General features: G+C 41.1%; 1 protein-coding gene across 13 annotated transcripts in view; it reads right to left on the bottom strand.

Moving 5' to 3' along the window:
- Positions 1-22,397, bottom strand: part of GALNT9 (polypeptide N-acetylgalactosaminyltransferase 9) — a 132,322-nt gene that overhangs the window by 15,428 nt on the left and 94,497 nt on the right. For 12 of the 13 annotated variants that reach the window (XR_008434039.1, XR_008434041.1, XM_053959536.1 and 9 more), the window contains 2 exons: positions 4,512-4,697; positions 922-1,059 (listed from right to left, as the gene is read on the bottom strand). Coding sequence is in view for 11 of the 13 variants with exons in the window: in XM_053959536.1 (XP_053815511.1) it covers positions 922-1,059; positions 4,512-4,697 (324 nt within the window). In the remaining 2 variants the exon portion in view is untranslated. Of the gene's footprint in view, positions 1-921; positions 1,060-4,511; positions 4,698-6,847; positions 7,046-22,397 lie in introns of all 13 variants that reach the window. The other variant, XM_053959545.1, reaches the window with a different exon arrangement.

Below are 22,397 nucleotides of genomic sequence, written 5' to 3' on the forward strand. Positions count from 1 at the left end.
ACAGATACCAACAGCTCCTCTTGAATTTACTCAGCATCTTTTCTCAGTTCCTGATGGGGATAGTTACACAGGATGCAAAGTGATATTATGGAATAAAACTTGCACTTTGTATCAATGTCTCAAGTGCCTGACATATTTTTGTATGAAGTCAATCAAATGGAAGAGAAAGGAACAGTCTCCATTTAGTTGTCTTGTGGGAAAATATATCGCCTTCAGATTTAATTGCAGCTCACGTAGACAATTATTTGAGCTCTGTTGACCACTGACGTTTTCTTTATGATGTCTGTGGCATCTTATTTAGGAAAATGATTGCCTCAAACTTATGTCTCAGTGTTTTAAAATGAGAGCCAAGGAAGTTGTGTGTAATTGTCAGTAAGGATGACTTTGCCTGTGCTGCAGCATATGTCACAGTTGAGATGGCCACGATATGCAGAGTGTCACTGTACAATTTCAGAAGGCTTTAAGCATTTGCCCATACAGAGCAACATCACTACTTCAGAAGTCTGCAAGCATCTGCCCTTTTTGCTCTTTAGCCCAACCTTTTATACCCCTCACGTTCATGCAGTGCCCCTGTGTGCCCTCTGTTCCCTTTGTGGTTGGTCAGTGCCCCTGGGCACTCCATGGCTCACTGCTGTCAGTGCTGCTCACCTGCTTCTCACAGCTGTGCCCACTGGGGATGAGGCTGGGCTGAGCCCCACTCCCAACCACCACACACTGTGTGCCTACAACCTGCTGCCCTCCAACAAAAGGAATGGGGCTTCTCAGAGCCACACTCCTTAGTGTTGATTAAAAGGAGAGGAGGGCATTTTTGTTGCCACTGCTGTGCTGATGTGTAATTGCTCTGTACATCCTTATAGCCAGCTCTGAAAGCAGAGGGCTGCTCGAGTGCAGCTGTGATGTGTTTCCAAAGGCATGCTGTACCTCTCCATAAGTGACTGTGTTATTGTAAACCCTCATCTCAGGGTACACGTTCTCCAAGTACCACTTAAAGCTCCGGCACTGCAGTCGCTGTCGCAGAGCAATTCTTTCAGAAACGTCTCCAAAATCAACTCCGGGGTTCTGCAAAGCAGAAAACGAATAAAGAAATCTCACTGCACTGGCTTTATGGTTGCTATCTTTACTGAAATCAAACTGGAGTTCATTTTGTATACCAAGCTGTATTTTCCTCTTTTCCTTCTTTTGTTGTAAGCAGCAGCTCATGAAACAGCTGCTGTTGAGTGCATACAATAAATATTAATGAAAGCCAGTGGAAAAAAGGAGCATAAAGAACAAGCAAAACCCCAAAATAAATCAAAATAATAAGAATACAATAAGAATGTTGTTACTTACAGCAGTTCTAAGTGTTTGCAATCAATCCTGAAGCCTTTGCTTTCAGATTCATTTAGAATTTAGGCAGTAATTCTGATCTAAAATATGGCAGCTTGGTCATGCTTTACTCCAGTAAGAGATTTGAGTATTCAGTAAAGTAAATGATGTCAGAACAGATCTGTTAAAACTTCAAAGCAAAGCTGCTTAAAAATCATTAAGCTCCACTAAGCATTCATATAGACCAGCATTCAGTTTTTACTAGAACTGGAGCTCATTTGCAGACTTGAGCCATAGAATGCAGTTAAACTCAAAACCTTTATAATTCTACTTCAGAATTTAATTCACATTTAAATACAAATCCCATGAAAGATAGAGACTGGAAGATTCAAGTTAATATGAACAAAGTCAGCCATTTAAAACTGGTGAGTCCTAAGTTAGAGTCTGTTGATTTAAAGTGTTATAAATCATCACAGTTCAACATTAAGACAGTAAGAGTTACCTCATGCAAAAACCTTTTCCGACACTATATTAATCAAATGGACTGAAACTGGGAAGTTTTGCATGAGATCTCTCTGAAGTGCCTTGTGCTTTTCCTCCAGAAGAATATCTGTACATTTTACAGATTGTTTCTGGTGTAGGGTTCCAAGAGAGCAGCAAATCTTAGCTCAGGGTTTATTAAGATCCCCAACAGATGCCTGGTTTTCAGGAGAGAATACAAGTGTAATACTGAACAGGTTTTCCTATTTGCCACATAAAGAGTGTGCTGTGCTCACTGCTGCTTGCTGATGCATGCTCTGTCAGGAGACCTCAGTGCAGCATCCATTCAAATGAATGTTAATTTACGTAGTACTTGAGGCTGCGTGGAAGGAGAGCAATCCTCTGAGGCACTCAGTGCAATAAATCATCCAATGTAAGATTCCTTTATCGCTAAAATTGTCGAGGAATAAATCATAAGTGGGGATGTACCAAGTATTTGGTTAACTGGAATAAAGCTGCACTGACCTGCTGCTGAAGGTTATAGGAACTTGGTCTTGCAGGAGTGCCCAAGACCATCTGCTGATCTAGAAAAACATTATGCACACATTCTCAATAACCTCTGAGTTGTGAAAAAGATGGTGGGAAGAAGAGTTAATGTGGAGGAGTTAAGAATATGAGTTAATTTGGATTGGTTTTGTGGTATGGGAAAATGCATGTGTTTTACCTGCCTCTTTTCTGCCCCATTTTGAAATGAGGCAACACAGTGCCCTTTTTTGCAGTGCTGTTTCTACAGAGCACAAGAGCAGCAATGAAACCAAATTGAGCTGTGCTCACCCTCTGTGCCAGCTGCAGTCACCATGGGCAGGTTACAGTGTGATGGCACAAGAATGAGGTGTCCACAGGATTTACTTTGTGGACATTTTCTCTTCAACCAGCTAGCAAGGTTTCTAATTCCCCTGCAGAAGATTTTTGTGATGGCTTATGCCAAAAGTACAGTACTTTTATCATCTATATTGAATACTACAGTGAATAATGTAATGAACACTAACATCAGCTTCCTTTTCCTGAGAGCTAATAGGCTTATTTTTATGATGCACATTTTATCAATCAATCCAGTTATTTTATGAAAAGGAAATTTTAATGTTCAGTACTTCTGCTGATTTTATGTCTTTTATTGTAGATATGCCTGGGTTTTTTTTAAAGTTCTGCTGCATAGCTCAGTGCAGAAAACTGCATCAATAAGTAATCTCAGAGAGATTAAAGGAAATCATGTTTTGGTGTAAATGCTTATTTAAATATCATCTTTTCTCAGAATTCATTTGCACATGTCATCAAACAAGCAAATTTGCAGAGGTTAGTTTTTCATCTCCTAATCGAAAACTGACCACTTAACAAGTGTATTTTATGTGTGCAGACAGGGCCAAAATGCCCATAAATTTTTAATGGACACTGCTCTGTCCTCCTCCTACCATCACAGAAATCTTGTGTAGAAAAAGTGATGCAGTATTGCCTTTTGTTAAGGCAAAATAATTCTCTGCAATTACCTCTTGTGCCAAAAGAAGTCACCAAAAACACATTTCAGAGACCTTGCACAGAGTGTCCAATATTGAATGGTAGTGAGTGAATTTAGAGCTGTGAAAATATCTGGCATATTCAGACATCAAATGGACAAGGAGGAAACATTGCTCCTCCAGGTATGTGTATTCTAAAAACTGTAAGAGGAAAGAATAAAAATGGGGTTTCATGTATTAACTAGGTACTAAATATGAGTAGATGTTTAGGACAGACTAAATCTAATGAAGTCTTTAACAAGACTCCCATTACTTTGATGAACTCCAGAGCATAACTGAATATTCCCAGACACTTCTGGGTTTGCATATTTTCCTGTTCTGATAGGAACATTCCTCTACCTATTTGCTTCAGCTCTGGGCAAACTCCTGCTGTAAGCGTTAACTAAACCATTCTTACCTACAGATCAGTGTATGTTACCCCTCAGCTGCTCTCCTTGTGCCCCTTCACATGAATAATTTGGATGCAAACACAGCCAAGGAACACAGCAACAGCCAACTTCCACCTGGCTGGGATATAACATGAAACTCTTTCCTTCAAGAATTATGCTCAGTGCAGATGTAAACGTACAGACCAAAGTGACAAATGGAATCCACAGTTTATCTAATATTTATATGACATGGATTCCTAGAGGCCCCCACACACCATCTACAATTTGTATGCACAGTGAGAAGCAGAACGTGCCCACGTTGCACCTCTCAGCCTGTGGACAATAAAGCTATTTAATGTGTGATTCTTTTATTGCATACTTCGTTTTTTATGCTGGTGAGGTCTACTGAGTCTCACTATGAATGATGATATTTATTTATGGACATTTCTGTTGTCCCCACCGTTGTAGCATATGAACACCTCAGAGTTTAACAGTGCCCCAAATTAACGACTTCTGGGGGAGCACATAAACCTGAGACATTTTGCTCTGGTTAAATTATAAATCTGTGTCACTGCATACAACAGTCAGGACTGAGTGCACAACTAAAGTTAGACTGAGGAAGCAAGTTCAGATGGCAGAACTCTCCGTACTGAGCATGCACCAAAGCACTTTTCCTGAGCTTCGCCCACTTCGTGCAGGTGTCGTAACACCCTTCACCTCCAAGAGCTAATTAGGAACAGCTTCGTGTTTCTGCCTCTGTTCAGGACAGAGTGTGAGCTGTACTTACTGCCATGGGGATGTTCCAGGCCATGTAGACGTGTGACTTGAAGTCATCCATCCAGACCTCGGCGGCGCGCAGGGCGTTGCGCTTTGCATAGTAGTCGATGTCGTTGTTGTAGGGCTTCTTGGTGCGCTCGATGTGCGCCACGCGGGAGCAGGGCAGCACCTCCATGCTGCCCCCGCACTGCCACACCTGTGGGGGGGAAACACAGAAAACAGCCACGTGGCTTCTTTGTCCCCTCTAGAGGCAATACAAGTGCTTCCTTGCAGGTGCTGTGTGTAGGGTGTTTGCTAGTCGGAGGTGAGGGCTGTTGAACCGTTCAAAAGGAGCGCCCAATTCTCCTCTCGCTGCACGTGGCAGGTGGGTCTCGGGGGATGCAGATGGCTGCATTAGGTACATAAGTTTAGAGAGACAAGTCCTTCACCATAATATCTCTGTTCTTGGGACCATCAGGCCAGGAACAAATTGTGAAGTGGTAACCTCTGCCATGGGTGCTATTTTAATCTAGTCTTTGTTACTGAAACTTCAACAAAAATCAGCTGTGTCATCTGGCTGTGTTTGACACATGAATGGGGTACTGGAAAGGGCTCTAAGGTCACCCCACAGCCTTCTCTTCTCCAGACTAAACATCTCCAACTCTCTCAGACTGTCTCCACAGGAGAGGTGCTCCAGACCTCTCATCATCTTATCTCTGTACCCCTGAGCTGATGAAGAGGGCTAAAAGGGGCTGGATGGAGACTGTGTCACCCAGCCTGCCCAGACACCATGGAACCCACACTGTGCAATTTCCTCCCTGCCGATTGTTTACTGTCTGAACTCCACAGCAGGGGACAATGAGGACTTGTCTCTTTGCATCAGCAAGATCTGGAGTGATGCAGAGTGAGGGAGGCTTATGGATTCAGCTCCCTCAGGTCTGCACCTAGTAGTAGAGCCTGAAAATGAAAGATATTAAAATATAAGCAATAATTCAGTACTTTCCAAGGTTGCCTTTTACTGAGAATAAAAACTCATTTCCATACAAGATGCATTCCAGAACTGTACTGGGGCAGTTCTCCACCTAACCTGCCTTCTCAAGGACAAAGATAAAGTGCTTGGGAAGTGGCAAATAAAATCTCTGCTCTAGCTTTTCTTTTTTTAATACTTTGTTAGGTGATATTTACTTGCTGCTTTCCAAACAGTTCTGTAGTAAATCACTGGCCATTGAAATTTACATTTGATAAATGGAATACACTGAAAAACACACTGCTCATAAATTTGGACTGACGTGTGCTGAGGGTTTCCAGTACAAAGAGGAAGTGCAGCCAAAAAAAAAAAAATTGATTTTCACAATCAGAAGGAGAAATGAGCAGGACACTTTAGTATACTGCTGTTTGCCCAACCCAGCCTGGAAGTCAGTTATTCAATGCATAGCACATTTTTCTTTCTATTGATATGCCTAATGACCTTGTAACTCTTATTTATGTATTTTGGTACCAAGGGCAAGTACATTATCTGAGTGACATATTTATTTCCTTTGAATGCCAGTGCTCACACAAACGTGAAAATGAAAAGGTACTAAACTGCAACATTAAAGAAAACAGTTTAGCTCATCTGTAAATTCAACACAAATAGTTATTTATCAGTGATAAATTCTCCACAGATGAAATCCACAGGGAACACAGACACCTGGCTTTGAAGGAAGCACAATAAAAAAGGCAGCAGCAGCCTCAGGCCAGATAACTCTCACTCTGTCTGATCCTGGTGCTCAGCTCTCAGTAGGGTCTGGCTGTGGTGTGACTGCCCCATCCATAATCCCTTGGACTGCTTTCCACTGACACTCAGTCACTTCTTCCCTTTCCCCTCAGCTCGATTTTGCTCTTTAAAGAGCCAACATCTGCTGAAGAGGAGGACAGAAGGAAGGAAACAGCCAGAAAATACTCAAGGAAATTTTTCTCCCTTAGAAAATGCTGAAATTTACCCCAGATGACTTGTTTTTTTCTGGGAATATGTAACTTTTAACACCAGCAGGGGATGTTTCCCTGGATAAGAATGGTGTTTCCAATCCCAAAGAAAGAGAAGTGGACATAGAGTGCAGGGGGCAAGCAGTCAGATATCTGTGTGTCACCAGGTGAACATCATCATGCCACCATTTATCCACATCCCAGACAAATGTCACAGCTCCTCAGCTGTGGTCATCTCTTTCCTGGCCAGACAAGGTCTCCTGTTTCACTTCATGAGGATCAGGTGCTGTTCAGTGGAGCACAGACACGACTCAGTATCCTCACACCCTTTCAGCACATGGCTAAGTACAGGGTAAAGATCTTGTCTCCTTCCCTTCCAGCCCAATGACGACTTAAACTTACACTAAATAGAAGAGTTTCTGTAGTAGAATCAAACATGTGCATCCAAAACTGGGTAAGATCCCTGCAGCTGAGAGCCATCATGTGAGATTTGGATAAATACTCGAGACTTGTGCTCAAAGGAGGAGGATGGGATATTCAGCTCTCCTTCTTCTCTCTGGACACAGACTTGAAAAGCAGAAAACCATTCCCTGTCTGCTTCTAACAAAGGGTGAAAGAATGAGAAAACTTTTACTGTATGAGTCAGGTGAGAGAGAGGTGAGTCAGCGGCTGATCCTGAAACGATTGGGATTGATTCCCCTCCTCTTTTCATTCTCAAAACTGCACTTAATGACCCATTTTAACAGTAGCAGACAACACATTTATTTCCACATCAAACTATGAAATTATGCCAGGAAAATAATTACATGCCTCTGTAAAGCATTTATCAAGGAGGATCCTTAAAATACCTTACTGGGGGAAGCAAACTATTTCTAACTGTGAACATAAAGTGATGCCCAAGGCCCTCCAAAGCGACACATTTCAGACAATCAGAGAAAACTGCCTTCCATATCTGTGGCTTATCTTCTGGGATACCAACACATTTCCAGCCTAAGTTATTCCTCTCATATGGAGCTGCCAACAGTAAATGTGTGTCTCGAGGTTCATTTACTGAGCTGGTGGAAGTGTTACAGCCTCTGAGTTGCTGCCCACAAGGCTTCACATTGCTGAAAATCCCACTCCACCTTCTTTCCCCCCATGGAGAGAGAAATCCCTTAGAGCAATTTTTTTTTTTTTTCTTTTTTTTGGCTTCACAGCATGCACTTATCAAACCTGTACAGTGGGGCAACAGCCCAGGCTCCATGGAAGGCCAGGAGCAGCAGCAAAGCAAAGTGTGTTCTCCTTGACTGGTGCAGCTGAGCAGCCCAGGGACTCAGCTTTGCCTCTGTGAGCATCACACTGTGCAACATTTTAAGACACGATCAAGTAATTCCAAGAGACACTCAATTTATTTGCTAATTGTAGCTAATTTCTAATTTCAGCACTGCTCTTTAGGCTGCTATAAACAAAATTGATGGCAATTTAAATGTTACCATAGCCGTGTTACCTTAGCATTTTTACTGCTAATTATCTCAATCAACTTTTCTATAAACAGACATATTAAGTATTGAGAAGAACAAGTACCCCCATCAGGAGTAAATTACAAACTGAGTGATTATGTTTGTGGCTTGCACTATAATGATTTACTGACACCAATTATCAGCTATTCCTGTACACCTGAGGTGTGGCTGTCCTACAGGAAAATGTTTATTTATGCAGCAGCCAGCTGGACATCACCTTTTATGCATCAGAGAAAATCTGACATGAGGCTGTGTCTTGTCTACCGTGGCCTCAATTGTGCATCAGCAAAGTTCTCTGAAAGCAGGTTGGGTACATTATTTAGAAAGCCTAATAAGGTGCCAAGCTTTAATTCTTGCCAAACGAGAATAAATTTTCCAAGGAAACACATTTTCCCACAAGTACTTTCTGCTGAAGATTGAAACCATCTTTATCAGGATTTTAAAAAAATTAAAAAGAGTTAAACAAGCCTGGCCACCACTAAGTAGGAAGTAGAGCTGGCCAGAGTGCTGGGCTTATCAATTCTTGAATCTTGGCAATATACATAGAGAGAACATTGCTGATGTGTTCTCCTGCCCTGCAGGTGAGACCTGCTTCCAACAGCATCATGTCCTGCAGAGAGAATGTCAGAGCTCAGAAATATCCTGAGATTTAATATTTGCCATTTTTAGCATTTTAAATATTATTCCTGGGATTTAATATTTGCCATTGGCAGGAGAGCAGCTCCAGCTCCCAAGAGTCTCTTGCTAATTAAAGGGAGGGCTCTTCCCTCTCTATGGACGTGGTGCTCTGTACATTGAATATCAAATTATTGTGTACACTGAAGTGACTGCACAGAGTTATTTAATTTGGTACAGATGATCTCACTATAAGCAAAATCAATAGGTAAAAATAAAAAATGGCATCAGTATGAAGGAAAAGCTGGGGAGACAGTTTTAACTTTGAAAACCTAGACTGGAAGTAAAGATTGTGGTCCTTAAGAACTTTGTAGCTTGCTGTGAACTTTGCAGTTTAAACACCCTGGTGCTCAGTGAGAGAGAAAAAGAAAAGTCTCAGTTTCTCTGTTACAACTCTTTTTTCCATCAGATAGACCTTTGATTTAAGCAGCTGGAGAGATGAGGTATTCCAGAATGTGTAACAGTGGAAAGGACACTTCAGTGTGTGGAGGATTTGCTTCCAAATAAACACCCTTTGCCAACACTTTTGTACCCTCTTCATAGACACACCAGTTCCAAACATTCCTCTCAACACCACAGGTTTAGAGATGCCACAGCAACTCCAATGGAGTGTGACCCAGGCATTTACAATGTGTTGGTCTCCACCTCTCTTAAAACCTGACTTTTCCAGGAGAGCTGGGGTTAGTCCCAGCTAATAATATAGAACATTGAGCAATTAATGAAATTTTCAGTACCCTGAGGCTTTGAGCCCATTTTTCATAGGTAGCAATCTCTCTGGAGGTGTCACTGCACAATGTGCATGGGTGCTTTATCTGCTTCCAACAAGTCTGGACATTTCAGTGATCCTTTCCTGAAAGGAATAATCACAGTCTGCACCTTCCAGCTGCAACAAAATGGCAGGAACCAGCTTCAGAACACACATGTGGCAGCAGGGTGCCTCATTCCTGATATACCCAGCAGAGAATGGCACCTGGCACTCGTGCCATGGCCCTGCCAGAGGCAGCATTTCAGATGTGGATGTTCTGCACCTCTTGAAGCAAAAACCTTGTGCTGGAACAGGGCTCTGATGTTTTGTGGAGCAGCCCTGAACTCCGCCTGAGCAGCACTTCACAGAAGTAGCCTTTCAGATTTCAAATTTTCTTTTCTGAGTGAAAGCAGCAGAAGAGTTGGAGGAGTTTTTAAAGCAGCTCAGATATCCCTGTTTTATGACATTCCAGTGTAGGAATTCTTAAAAGTCAGGGATCTCAGGCTTTCTTCCATTTTCAAGGTAAAGCCTACCAGAAACAGATATCTTCTAGATTGCCTACACACACCTACCACAGGATTGGAAAAATTTTTTCTATGATGAAAGAATTTCCACATGTTTCAGAAATTTTGTTGACCTAAATTTTCAAGAATAACATCAATTTAAAATGTTTTCACTAACTGAAACACAAGCTCTTTGTCACCTCCACCTGTGTTCCCCACAAAGGTTTTTCTGAAACTGAGTAACTGATGATTTTCACAATATCTGTTTGGTGTTAAAAGCTTTTTCAATGTAAGATTAGGTATATATATATAATCTGAAAGGTCAGTTTACACTGAAAACACAAGCCTTTGTTATAAAAATAGAACAACACAATCTTTTGATAACATTACAACCAGTATTTGTTGTCCAGCAATTTTGCCAAAGCACAGAGTGTTCAAAAGAAATATTTTTGGTTTAATTTATCAGCTGGATCTGACAGAGGGATCAAATTGTGGTTCCTTGAGGTGACAAAAGTCTGATTTCCGACAGAGGTTGCAATACCTGAAGGGCAGGAGGACACGTAGTAAATTCACAACAGCAGGCACCACTGAGCCCTCTCCAGCCCCTGTAACAGCACAGTGTAAAATAAAATCCATGTGTACTGCAGGTACAGGAGAATTCCTACTCTGGTGAAGTCAAACAGAAAGGTAACTCTTAATTCTTAAAAACCTGCTGTTGTTTCAGTCTCTCTCTCCAGCCAGCCATGAACCAACAAGGTCTAAATCAGAAGAGATTCTTCAAAGTACATTTGAAAGATGACAATAAAATCCTCTTCCCTCTGAAGCATGGGAGCTCTGCACTTATCCTCCAGCCCTTAAGAGATGTGCCAGCTCTTCCAGTGCCCACACCAGAACCCAAAATTTAATAGGAATATAGCACACTTAGTGTTCTTGCATCTCTGCTATTGCCAATTTATGTAGTTCACTGAAAACTGATCTTTCAAAGTAATTTACAGCCTGACATTTTCTTGTTTTCTAATGGAGTCTTGTGGATATTCTCTCCTGCATGTATTCTCAGAGCTGCCTAGAGAGTCATATTTAATCAGCTGTGCTAGATAAAGTGCTCTCTCTCTGTTTTTCACTTCACATAGGAAGCTGTTAGAGACTGGGGAGCTGTCACATTCAAACACATCATATGGAAAAATTAATCACATGGTCTCGTTTTGTTCATCAACTGCATTTTTATCATCATCTTTAAAGGCACCCATAATTATGGTTTAAAAAAGTCCCAACTGTCATTTCCCTAAATAGCCTGTGCTAGTAAATGGTGCACTTCTAGAGCAAAAATCTTTCCACGCTGGGACAAACCAGCTTCCATCAGAGAAACTTTTAGCTGCCAAAAAGAAACTTGAATAAAGGAAGAAATCACATCTCAAGATCCACAGATCTTTGTTTTGTCAGAGGTTTCAGGATAAACTTCTGACCTATGCTTTCAAATTACAGGACCCAAAAGGGTCCTTGGTTGACTGGTCCTGACATTGACTCGGTGACGATCCTTCCTTTTTGCTCTCAACTCCTCCTCAAAGCAGTTTGCAGATAATCTGCTCACAGCAGATGCAGAGGGAGTGTGACAAAATTTCAAATATGAAAGCTGATTCTGTTATTAGGAGTCTTCTTACCCTAGGTGTGTCAGTACCCATCCTTTACTCCTGCTGTCCTGGAAACACAGAGCAGTGTTTTTGGACTAAATTTTGGAGAGTTGAATTTCACCTGGGGCTCTCCTCATGGCTTTTTTTCCCCTGGCTCAAACAGCAAGAACTTAATTTGAAGAGAGAAGAAGAGATATGAAGGATAGAGAAGTGTAGCCATACAAGTCTTTAGGTTATGTCTGGCTCTAGCATTACTGCTTTATGATTATTATTTTTATCAATATTTCAGTAGTCCCAATGAGGAATACTTGGAAGCTTGCTGCTTTTCCCCACAACTCTTACAATACAGTTCAAGGGTGTGCTGCAAAATCCTCCTGCAGAGTAATTTAATGTGAATTTCACAGCAGACTCAAAATGATACCTTTTTTTAATCGAAAAGCAAAAGAATATTTTCATAGGTACTTGATTAGCCTTCAAAATTTGTTAGATTTTTTTTGAGTTTCACCTCTCAGCTTTGATCCCTCAGGGTTTTCTGGTATTTACAGATGATTTGCTTTCAGAAAAAAATAAAAAGGCAGTGGAACACTGCATAACATTCTTGCAATGAGACACTCAACACATGCAAGTTTTATATTTGTCTACTGGCTCTTCAGTAGCAAATTTAGAGGCTGTCCTTCACATGTTTCTTAGAGGTTATGCAGAACCTCAAGCCAGTTAAGATCTCAGATGTGACAACAGCAAGAAGATAAAACTCTTCTGTTAACCCTCTTACAGAAGGAAATAGATAAGCAAGAAGAAATTGAAACATGTTCTAGAGAAACTCACACTCAGCAACTGCTATCTTGCTGTAAAGATAAACTTTGTGTGTAAAGAACTAGGGTTGATAAATTAATACACTGGATGTGTATTAATGCAAAGGAGGAAGTAGGATTTAAAATGATATTAAAAATGCCCCATATGCTTTAACCACTAATCCCATCTCCATAAACCACTAATCCCATCCCATATTTTGCACAACTTTTACAAAGGGTACTGCACTTTTGAAAAGAGCATGCCTGAGGAAGAAGCAAATCTCTCTTCTGCAAGGAAAATTCCAGACTCTCTGAAATGCCTTGCTGCTGGGGGATGGAAAGTGCAAACCCCTTCAAGGTGAGAAGGGCAGCCTGCACAGGCAGGATGCCCCACGCCACACTGGGCTTTGCACATGGACTTCAAATGGCAAAGAATAAAATATCTTAAGCTCCAAAAAGTGGTGGTGGTTCAGGAATTCTTGTTTCCTGCTAGGGAAGTTCAGTCAGTGCAGTGATGCTGGCCAAACTCCCCCTGCTCCAGTCTCCCTGACATCACTGCTCAGGGTCTGATGGGCAAGCAAGCACTGAGGAATGGGAGAAGGGAGAAGGGACAGCCAAAGAGCAGAGTTTTCATTTGCAAAGGCTTGTTTTTCTTAGCAAATGAATGAATGTTGGCACCTCAAATGCTCCAGGAGATGTTAACAGCTCCTATCATGTAAATGACAGGTGTAGGAAAGAGACTGCTTTGAGGCAAACCCTCAAACTTCATAGACTAGAGATAATAACTCTATTTTCTCTGAATTCTCCTCGAGTCTAAAAGAGGCTGCAGATTTCTTCTGGTCTAGTACCACCCATATATGTTGTGTTTTGCAAGCACAAATCATTTTTCCTCTATAAAGTAAATGAAATTTGGTATCTCTAATGTAGTTTGCTAATTGTCCTAGGCAGATGCTTCCCATAATGTATTCTTTCAGAATGCATTTGATGAGAATAATTTTCTGCTTTCTTACAAATTTACTCAACTTTTTCCCAAATCAATAGAATCACTGTCAGTTATTTCTGTAAATATGCCAGCACAGATCCTGTTTGTACTATAACTGTTAAAATTCAAAAAATTTGTCTTGGAAAATTACAATCTATATGGGATATATGAAACAGCATTAAAGACCAGCCTGTTATTCTTGCTCCTCACATCTCCTTCATGTGATTGCTTTAGGTTGTTTCTCCTCACTTATCCCAAAAGACCATAGATAAAATCTCCCTCTAAGTTCAAACCCCAGCAAGGGATAAAGTCTTATGTACACTAAGCTTACATGAGAAAATCTGCAGCTGAGCTCCTGCAACACTTAAGTTCTTAGGAAAATACCCCTTTTTGCCAGATAGTACTTTATTAATAACCTGCAGCAAAGCACCAGACAATGCTGACTGGTCAGCTCAGCAGCTGGAACACAAGAACAGGACAGTCACTGCCACAGCCCAATCCACAGAAAATGCCCAAGATTAGATCAGCTGAGCATGGCAGCAATCTCCAAACCACGCTTAATCTCTGGCAGATGCCAAGGGAAGATCAGCAAGAATACTTTAGGTCAGAGTAGGGATGCCTTGCTTGACATAGAGGTGTTCACATGACAACAGAAATCTCTGGAAGAGCACAAAATTCACCCTGCAACAGCATCTCTCTTCAATTGCCACCTAAGCTAAGCCTGAGGGAAAATAAAAAATAAAAGTTTTTAAACTTTTTTTGACCAAAGTGAGTTCTCAACTTTCTTGTGCAATACCAGTAGTTCACAATTTCAGCCTTTTGCTAATGAAATAATACTTACTGTGTGCTCAGCCTTCAGGAAGAAGGCTGAAAAATGATAAAGTGCTTCCTGACATTTTAGCTGAGACCACAGGGAGGAAGAATAAAGAGTGGAATTTATTGATGCTTCAATTAGAATAAAGTCATTCTTGAATGAGAAAATATTGAAACAGACTGACTAATGAAGTGATCACAAAAGGTCTTTTCAAAGGACCCTAAGTGGAGTCATCCTCATTTGTTTTCTCTTTCCACAGCAGACCCTTAAATGATCTTTGCATATTGTCTACACTAAATCCTGCAGGGTTGCTATTTCATTTTAAAGAAAAAAGCTTTTAGGCTGCAAGGGATTCATTCAGTGAGAGCTATTATGCTTATTGTGGCTTTGCTGCAGAGCCAAGGGATTTACTATATGCTCATTAGATCCTGCTTTGTTCCAAAACAATCTTTTACGATGCAAATTTCAGCATGCTGATCTACTTAAAATAACATTTTCAAAAAAAAAAAAAAAAAAAAAAAAAGCTGTTAAAGTAAAACCTTCTTCCAAGGCAGGAACAGTACAAATTCAGATTAAATACTAATATTTTAGTCAATGAAAACATCTGATGTCTCAGCTTAAATTCAGCTGTGAACATGGCTACCAGAAGTCCCAAGAAGTTGGTGTTAGGGGCACAAAGCAGTGACATAGGTGATCAAACAGAGCTCCAGAAGCCACATTATGAAGCTGTCACAGATGAGGCACATTTGTCACTTGGCTGCTTGGTGGCTGAAGCACCAAGGTTTGATTTATTCAAGCCTTGGCGCCTGAGGCATGCTCCAGCAGAGATGTTCACTCAGCAAGACCGCTAAGGAAGATACACAAGGTGAGAGCTGGGATTTCTCCACAGCCCTGCTCCATAATGGTCTCCAGGGCAGTGCTGACACAAAAGAAACAGGAAAAAGCGAGGCAAAAATGAGGAAAATGGCAGAAGTGAGGAAACCCACTGTCCTCACGCTGGATGCGTGGCACTCAGGGAGCTGTGGCAGTTTCCATTTCTTGTCAGTGCTCTTTAACCTCACCTGCAGATGTATACTGAGGGGGAGGGGGGCACTCCTGTTTTTCAAAGCATTAATTTCACCTTGTTCCTCCTCTGTGACCTTCCTGAAGGAGCGGTTGTACGAACACAACAATGAATATTATCATCCAGGAGATCTACCTGATAGCTCATCCTTAATAGTTCTATAAATCTTGCTAAGTCTTAGTGCTTTAGGTGTACAGCAGAGATAATCCTGCTGTAGGGAACTGTGTGAACTCATCCCTCACATGCACAGAGGCCAGCCAGGCTAGTGACACCACATTAAAGCATTCTCTCTGCTCTGAACAGAAGAACTCACACTGGAGCTAGAATTTACACTGAAAACTGATCTCTGGGAGGAGAATTAGTAAAATACCCGAGGTGAGCAATAAGAAAAAGATCAGTTTGCCAGTAGAAGTACTAACAAATCATTACAGTAATTCCAGGCAGCCCTTCCCACACTCCCATCCTAAATTAGATCAGCAAACTAAACATGCAATTTATACTTAAAAAACTCACAAATCATCAGCTGCTTATAATGGACAAGTTCAGCTAGAGCACCTGCTCACTAAAGCAACACATGATTACTGAATTCAGCTGATGTCCTGTTTTACACAGGAAGTGCCAAATCCTTAATAAACTTTAGATGCAGATGGGTGTGAGCATGGCTTTCACTGGGAATGCTTATTTACCTGGCATGGCAAACCCATAATTAATATTCTCCTCCCAGGGCTATGGGAAAGTGCCAGAGGAGGGGCAATGCCCATAAATGACTGGAATAGGATATTTGAAACATGTCTGAAACTTGGAAAATGCCTCTGCCTACACTGCACTCTCACTCAGGCACCACCAGCCTTGGCAGGTACCTGAGCTGCAAAAAGAACATGAGAAAATGCAAAAACCCCCCTCTGGTGAGTCTGCTACAACATGCTTTGACTTTACTTTCCTGCCTATCAGACAGCAGATGTCTGGAATGGTTTTTGGATACCTCAGAGAAAATGCAAAATGGCACAGAAAAGGAACTTTTAGAGAAGAAAGTGCCATTATGTCCTAGTGATTCACTCGGCTTAAATGCTTTATTGCTGCTATTAATGGACAGATATTAACATGAATCACAGGCTGTGAAATGAGTGACAAACGAAGCTGTTTCGTACATCACCTAAAGAGCTGGTAAGGGGATGCAATTTGGGCAAAGCACTGAGGAAAAAGGCTGTTTGTGATTTTGATGGACAGCTCCCTAAAGAATCTCCAAATTCCAGGACTGCAAAGTAGGCTGTCACATTTGCAGACTTGTTGCCTCTCCAGGGAAATTTGAAGTGAGGTATATCACCAGACACAGCCTTTTACTGGTTCTTTTAACTTCATTTCTTCAAGACCAGTTATTCCCATTTACAAAGATTTAGATTAGGGGTTGCTTTAGCTGACAAATTGTTTTGTTTGGTAGATTTTCTTTTTGGTTGTTTGTTGTATTGTATAAAGAAACCAACAGAAGTTTATCAATGGTGACATATAAAAGACTTTGCTAGGCATGTTTTTATTCTTTAAGTTACCTAGGCCACATTCCATCTAGCATGAGGATGGGAAAGTACACACACACATTTGGCAGTATTTTTCCCAAGAGTCAGAAGTGTCCTCACAATTGAACTCTGCAAATATTAGCTTCAGCTTATTGGGAAGATAGTGCCCCATATTATAAAAGTGCTGAGCAAATAAGGGATGTTCTTTGTTTGCCAGAGATTTCTAGAAGTTAAATATATAGAGATACCAGATATGGTTTCAAACTGAACCAAAATGGTGCTTGACATTTCAAGGTGTTCGACAACTCAAAGTATGGAATGAAAGTTCATTTCAGATCCAGCAAAATATTTTGTTTCAACAACATCTGCAAATAACCTTTTTGAGGATGTTATATAATGGTTTCTCCTTTCTCAGCACATGCATTTAGATACACTTCCTTGCCAAATCCATATTCTTTCTCAGATAAATTAATTGGCAAATTCATGTCCCATTATAGACAAAAAGATCATTAGTTGATTACAAAGAAGGCATTAACATTTACCTTTTGCCTTTTTACAGCTTCCCTAGTTAAGCCATTCATCACCATTCTTCACTTGTATCAGCACAAAACTCACCCTAAAAGCATGTCAGATGTGACCAGAAAAATCCTGCATTAGAATAAATACAAAGCTTACACAGTGACCCACAGCATTTTATGTTCCCAGTCAGTGCCTGTACTTTTACTTCAGAATATACACTTCAGCTTGGCTAAAATAAATAACTAAAAATCCACTCCTCTGTTGCTCCAGTAATTTTTTGTTTCTGTAGAATGGCAGTAACCATTAAATGCTACTTTGCTTCATTAAAGTCTGAATTTCCAAGAACTGAAAGAGAGAGTGCCACAGGGTTAAGTAATTCTTTCATCACATGCTTGATGTGTTTTATCCCTGCTGGGTCACAAATCCTCTTCATTTACCGAGCTCCAGGTTCATCCAGCTATTTATTTGTGGAGCCTTTGTTGTAAACATTCGAAGCTGCCAAAGAAATTATCAAGAGTCTTTCTTATTCAACCTAAATACAATTCTGTAAAAAAAAAAAAAAAAAAAAAAAAAGATTTTTGCTGCTAAAATGGGATGGATGATAAAAAATAACCAAACCAACAGAACAATTACAGGGGCTGCATTGCTTTGCCTATCATCTATAAGAAAATCTGAAAAAAATATAGCTTTACATCATTTTTATGAAGGTACTTTTCTGGACTTGCAGATCATTTAATTTTGCCCTGGAGCACGTTTGCTGTGAGTAACATAGAATACAAGCCACTTGTCTGTCCTCTTGTCTCTAAATAATCTCTTTCCATCTTCTCAGAGTCAGGCTGTCACAAGCAGCTAATACCTCTACAGAGATAAAATAAGACAAAAGCAATAACCACAGTCAGGGCCCCTGGGGATTTCTTCTCTAGCTCTAACTACAGCGTCCACTCTATCAAAATCCTGCCTTGTTGCCCTGTGTCAATGTTTACATGCTCTGCTGCTTCTACCACTCGTGTTTTCAGAGGGATTCCAGCCTTATCAACTGCTCTGTCAGGTGATGGCAACAACTATTTCCTTTCCCCATCTCCCCTGCTTCTGTCCCCTGCTGCCAACCAGCTCAGGCATCAGCTTCTGCTCTACGATTGAACTGTGCTGAGCAACTCTATTTTTACATGAGGGATGCTGTGTTTAAAGGAATTATTTAAGTACCCTGTAGCACAGCAGCAGAAAGGGCTTTGTGTCCTTTCTTTGTGTCCTGTGTCCCACTGCTCAGACTGAACTGGAGGTTGGTTGGTTTATTTTGGCTGGGCCAAGTAAAGACCTGATCCCAGAGGTGTTTGTGCCAGTCCTGGTTCATTCCCCCTGCCTTCCATATTCCCTCATCCCTGCTGCTTGAGCTGGCTGTGCAAAAGCTCCAGAAGTTTGGTAAATTATAATTCAAGATGATACAGTCTAGTTTAAACAAATAATTAGATATTGCATCATTTTGACATTTTTGAGAAGGCTAAGCAAGCAGCTGAGGTTTAAACAATGGTAATCTCTTTTTCAGAATGAAGATGAAGAGGAGACAGTATTTCTGGTAGCTTTGCTGGAAACAAAATGCCAACTATAATTTATGTTGGCATTGACCTGTTAAAGGGTAAATTTCAGTTTTTTAAAAGAGGAGTACTGTGCCTGTTAATGTGGCAGCAGTTATGGAAGCCTCAATTACATCCAGATGCATTTTGAAATACCAGGAGCTTTTCATCTCTGAAAGATAGTCATGGACAGAAAGAAATATTTCCTCCCATCTGCCATAGGAAAAAAAAAAAAGAATATACAAAAATAGAATGTCTTATTCATAATCAGATCTGAACCTACAGCAAAGCCAGAAAAAAATGAACCCAGGTTTCCCAATTTTTGAAAATCTTTAGCCAAAAAATTATCCTAACACAGCCAGCTGTGGTGAGTCTCTGGAACAGGCAGAGAGTTGTTACTCATTAGCAGATCTCTGCAGGATTTCTGGCTAGAAATCATCAGTTCTGCTCAGTATTTCAAAATTAGTTTTCAAGCCAGTCTTTCTCACCTTTCTTGTTTTGAAGAGAAATCCCCCTTGGTGCTCTGACAGGAGCTGAGAAGCACTGGCAGCCCCAGGTGAGGCAGGCCAGGGCCCCAGTGAATTCTCAGCCTTTCCATGAGTTTCCAGGGTCCCCAGAGCTGCACATGGAGCATCCAAAGGGGCAGCCAGGCAGCACCAGAAAGTTCTGCAGGTAAACCTGTCCCATGTCTGCACTTGTCAAAGTGCTCAAACTTGTGCAAACAGACCAGGAAAAAGTCCTTGTCTTCCTCTGACAAATTAAGTGTATTTCATTGGTGTTCCTCCTAAATAGCAGAAGTGTGTTTTTCAACATCAAAAATGTGCAATAGAGTGAGATGTAAAAAGCCCAATCTATTTTCTGAGAGAAGGCCAAGAGACAGTTTAATAAGCAGCTGCATGGAAAGAAATTCCTGGCTGTAGCTCTTTAATGTAGCAGAAGACATAATGAAATCTAATAATTTGTAGATCATGCTAGAGAAATTCTGACTTCAGAATAAATTGGAGCTTTTTAAACAACAAAGATAATTAAACATTGTACAGCTTGCTGACCCACTGTGGCAAATTCTCTACTACTTTGGGAGTTTTTGCAGTCAGAGTAGGTATCTTCTAAAACCTACCAAAAAACTCAAACAGAAATGATGGGGCTCTCTGTGCAAGCTGCTGAGTCAGGATCTTGGCCCTTTGTTAGCCAGTTTAATTAAAGAAGCCTGATGGAAATTGGGAATTCAACCTTGTACATCAAATTCACAGAGTATTAGGGAGGAAGAAAATACCACAGCTCAAAAGGAAGTCCGTCAATTGGCAAACTTTACTTCTCCAATGTTTATAAATTGTACAAAACTTTTCTGTAATAAAAATTAATCTTCCTAGACTAATCAGGCTTCCTAGACTGGGCTAAATTCAGCCTAACGATCCTTTGATGTAGAATTAGAGTTTCTTCAAACAATATTTCTTTCCTCAAATTTCTCACACTACAGTTACTGTAGTTACAGGGCAAGAGATACAGGTGGAGATTAACAACTCCTCCACGAGCTGAAAAATAATGAATGCACAGTGCATCAGTTTCTGGTGATGCAAGATACAAAAGAACAATGTCTTCCTCTGCCTTTCATGTCTAAGGATGTGCAGCAAACCAAAAGTTATCAAGCAGAGCACACCTACTGCACCTGTGAGTGGTACAGTCATGGTTTTACATGAATAAACTCAAGAGTAGGCAGCAAATAAACAGCTATTACTGAACAGACTCACCATGGCCAGGACTGAGCATGCTGTGTGACAACACCTCAGAAGCAAATGCTCTGTAGATGTCTTTCTCCAGCAGAAAGTGGAAACTTTATTTTGAAGCTGGCCCTTGGGACAGGTGTTATATGATGCTGGGTTAAAACTGAAGTAAAAAAAAGCTAGCAGCAGAGTTAGTGGGAAGAGGGGAGGTGTAGTGAGGTGCTCCCACACCCACCCTCTGCAAGCAGCCGAGCAAAGGCACCTCCCAGCCTGTCAGGGTGACTGCACAGGACTCCCAGGGACTCTGGGGTGTCTCTGCAGGGCAGTCCCAAGGCAGATGTCAGGACTTTCCCTGTATCCCTGTTGATTATCTCTACCTGGACCTTACTTCTAAACCACTTTCCATTTTTAACCATTAGATTGCGCTTTGCCTTTGCCTGCCTACATAAGGAAACGTGCAAAGAGAAACTTTATATCTTTTGAGATCGTTAGGAAATGATGCTTGGCTGCTGCTGCAGCATGGCCTTACTGAGGGCAGGAAAGCAATTTGCAATTGCCTGTAGTTCCAGATCCAGCCAAGCACTTGACTGCTTGCCTAACTGCACAGCCCTGTGTTATTCCATTGACTAGAGCAGGACCACTCACACAGTTAAAATTAAATGCCTGGTTAAGTGCCTTGTAGGTTTTTGGCTTGTTAACAATTCACAGCCAATACCTCAACCTGCTTAGGCTGTCTCTCCTCACTGCAGTGCTCCTCTGGAGTTTAAAAGCTCCTTTTAACTCCAAATTGAACAAGTAAATGTGCTCCTGAAAAAACCCCTGAGAAGATCTACTGAAGAACCTGCTATCTTTCCAACTTATGTAATTTTTTATAACAGATCTGTACATCACACTTATCTCATTAGCAGTCATCTCCTCAGGCAGTACATACAGTGTGGGTGGGTTTTCCTTTTTTTTGATTTACCTAGGAAGTCTTGCTGTCTCTAATTTTCCATGAATCTCATGAATTGCCGCTGAAATCTTTATAGCTACAGTAGCCTGGGATGTAATGTTCTAAACCAATTTTATACCCAATAAAACAATTTAATACCTAATAAACTTTATGAAGAAAGTGGCACATTTCTAAGTAGTGCCTCTTGCTAATGAAATCAAGCCAAAGATGCTTGAGGGAGAAAAGCTCCATGTCTGTGGGTAGCAGCCTTGGGTGTGTGCTGACACTCAGGACATCAGAGACCCCACAAACCAACTGGTACAATCTGATTGCCCAGCCAGATTTGTCAAAGCTGTACCGATGGGCTCATCAGTGAAGAATTACTAATTCTTGTCACAACAGGCATAACCTCCCCAAAGTGTTCCGCTGCAGGTATGGAGGGGGAGTCAAAATGCAACAAAGCCCAGTGAGGGGGCAAGGAGAGCTCCTGCCACTGTCCCCCTGGCAGGTTTTACTTTGGGTGAACTTCCCAAAGGCACAGACTTGGCTCCCCAGAACAGCGAGGCTGGAAAAGGCACAGAAACAGTCTCTCACCTTCCTCGTTCAGCTAAAGCCTGGAAGTGCCTGAAAACCACCACATATGTGAAAAATGAGAGTTAATCTTGCAAGAACTTTCTGGAGCACTCACACGTTGACTACCAAAATTCTGGGAAGAGATGATTTTTGGGTTTCATTTAAACAGAGAATAGCATACGTAACCTCAGGATGAAATTGGCGTTCTTGAAAACAGAACTTCACTTGGGAGAACAGTCTCATCATTTTGCTCCATAGAGCAGCATGTAACAGATCTAATCAAATAATTGTAATATGCTTCAGCTAGAAAGAAGGGTAAGGAAGAAAAACAGTGTGTAAAGGAAAAGAGGATGGGTCACAATAGCAGCAATGACTTATGAGGGTTATTTCTCACATCTGAAAGCCCAATAACTCACAAGTACCCCA

This window comes from Vidua chalybeata, chromosome 18 (assembly GCF_026979565.1).
Source record: "Vidua chalybeata isolate OUT-0048 chromosome 18, bVidCha1 merged haplotype, whole genome shotgun sequence".
In the NCBI taxonomy this organism is placed as follows: Eukaryota; Metazoa; Chordata; class Aves; order Passeriformes; family Viduidae; genus Vidua; species Vidua chalybeata.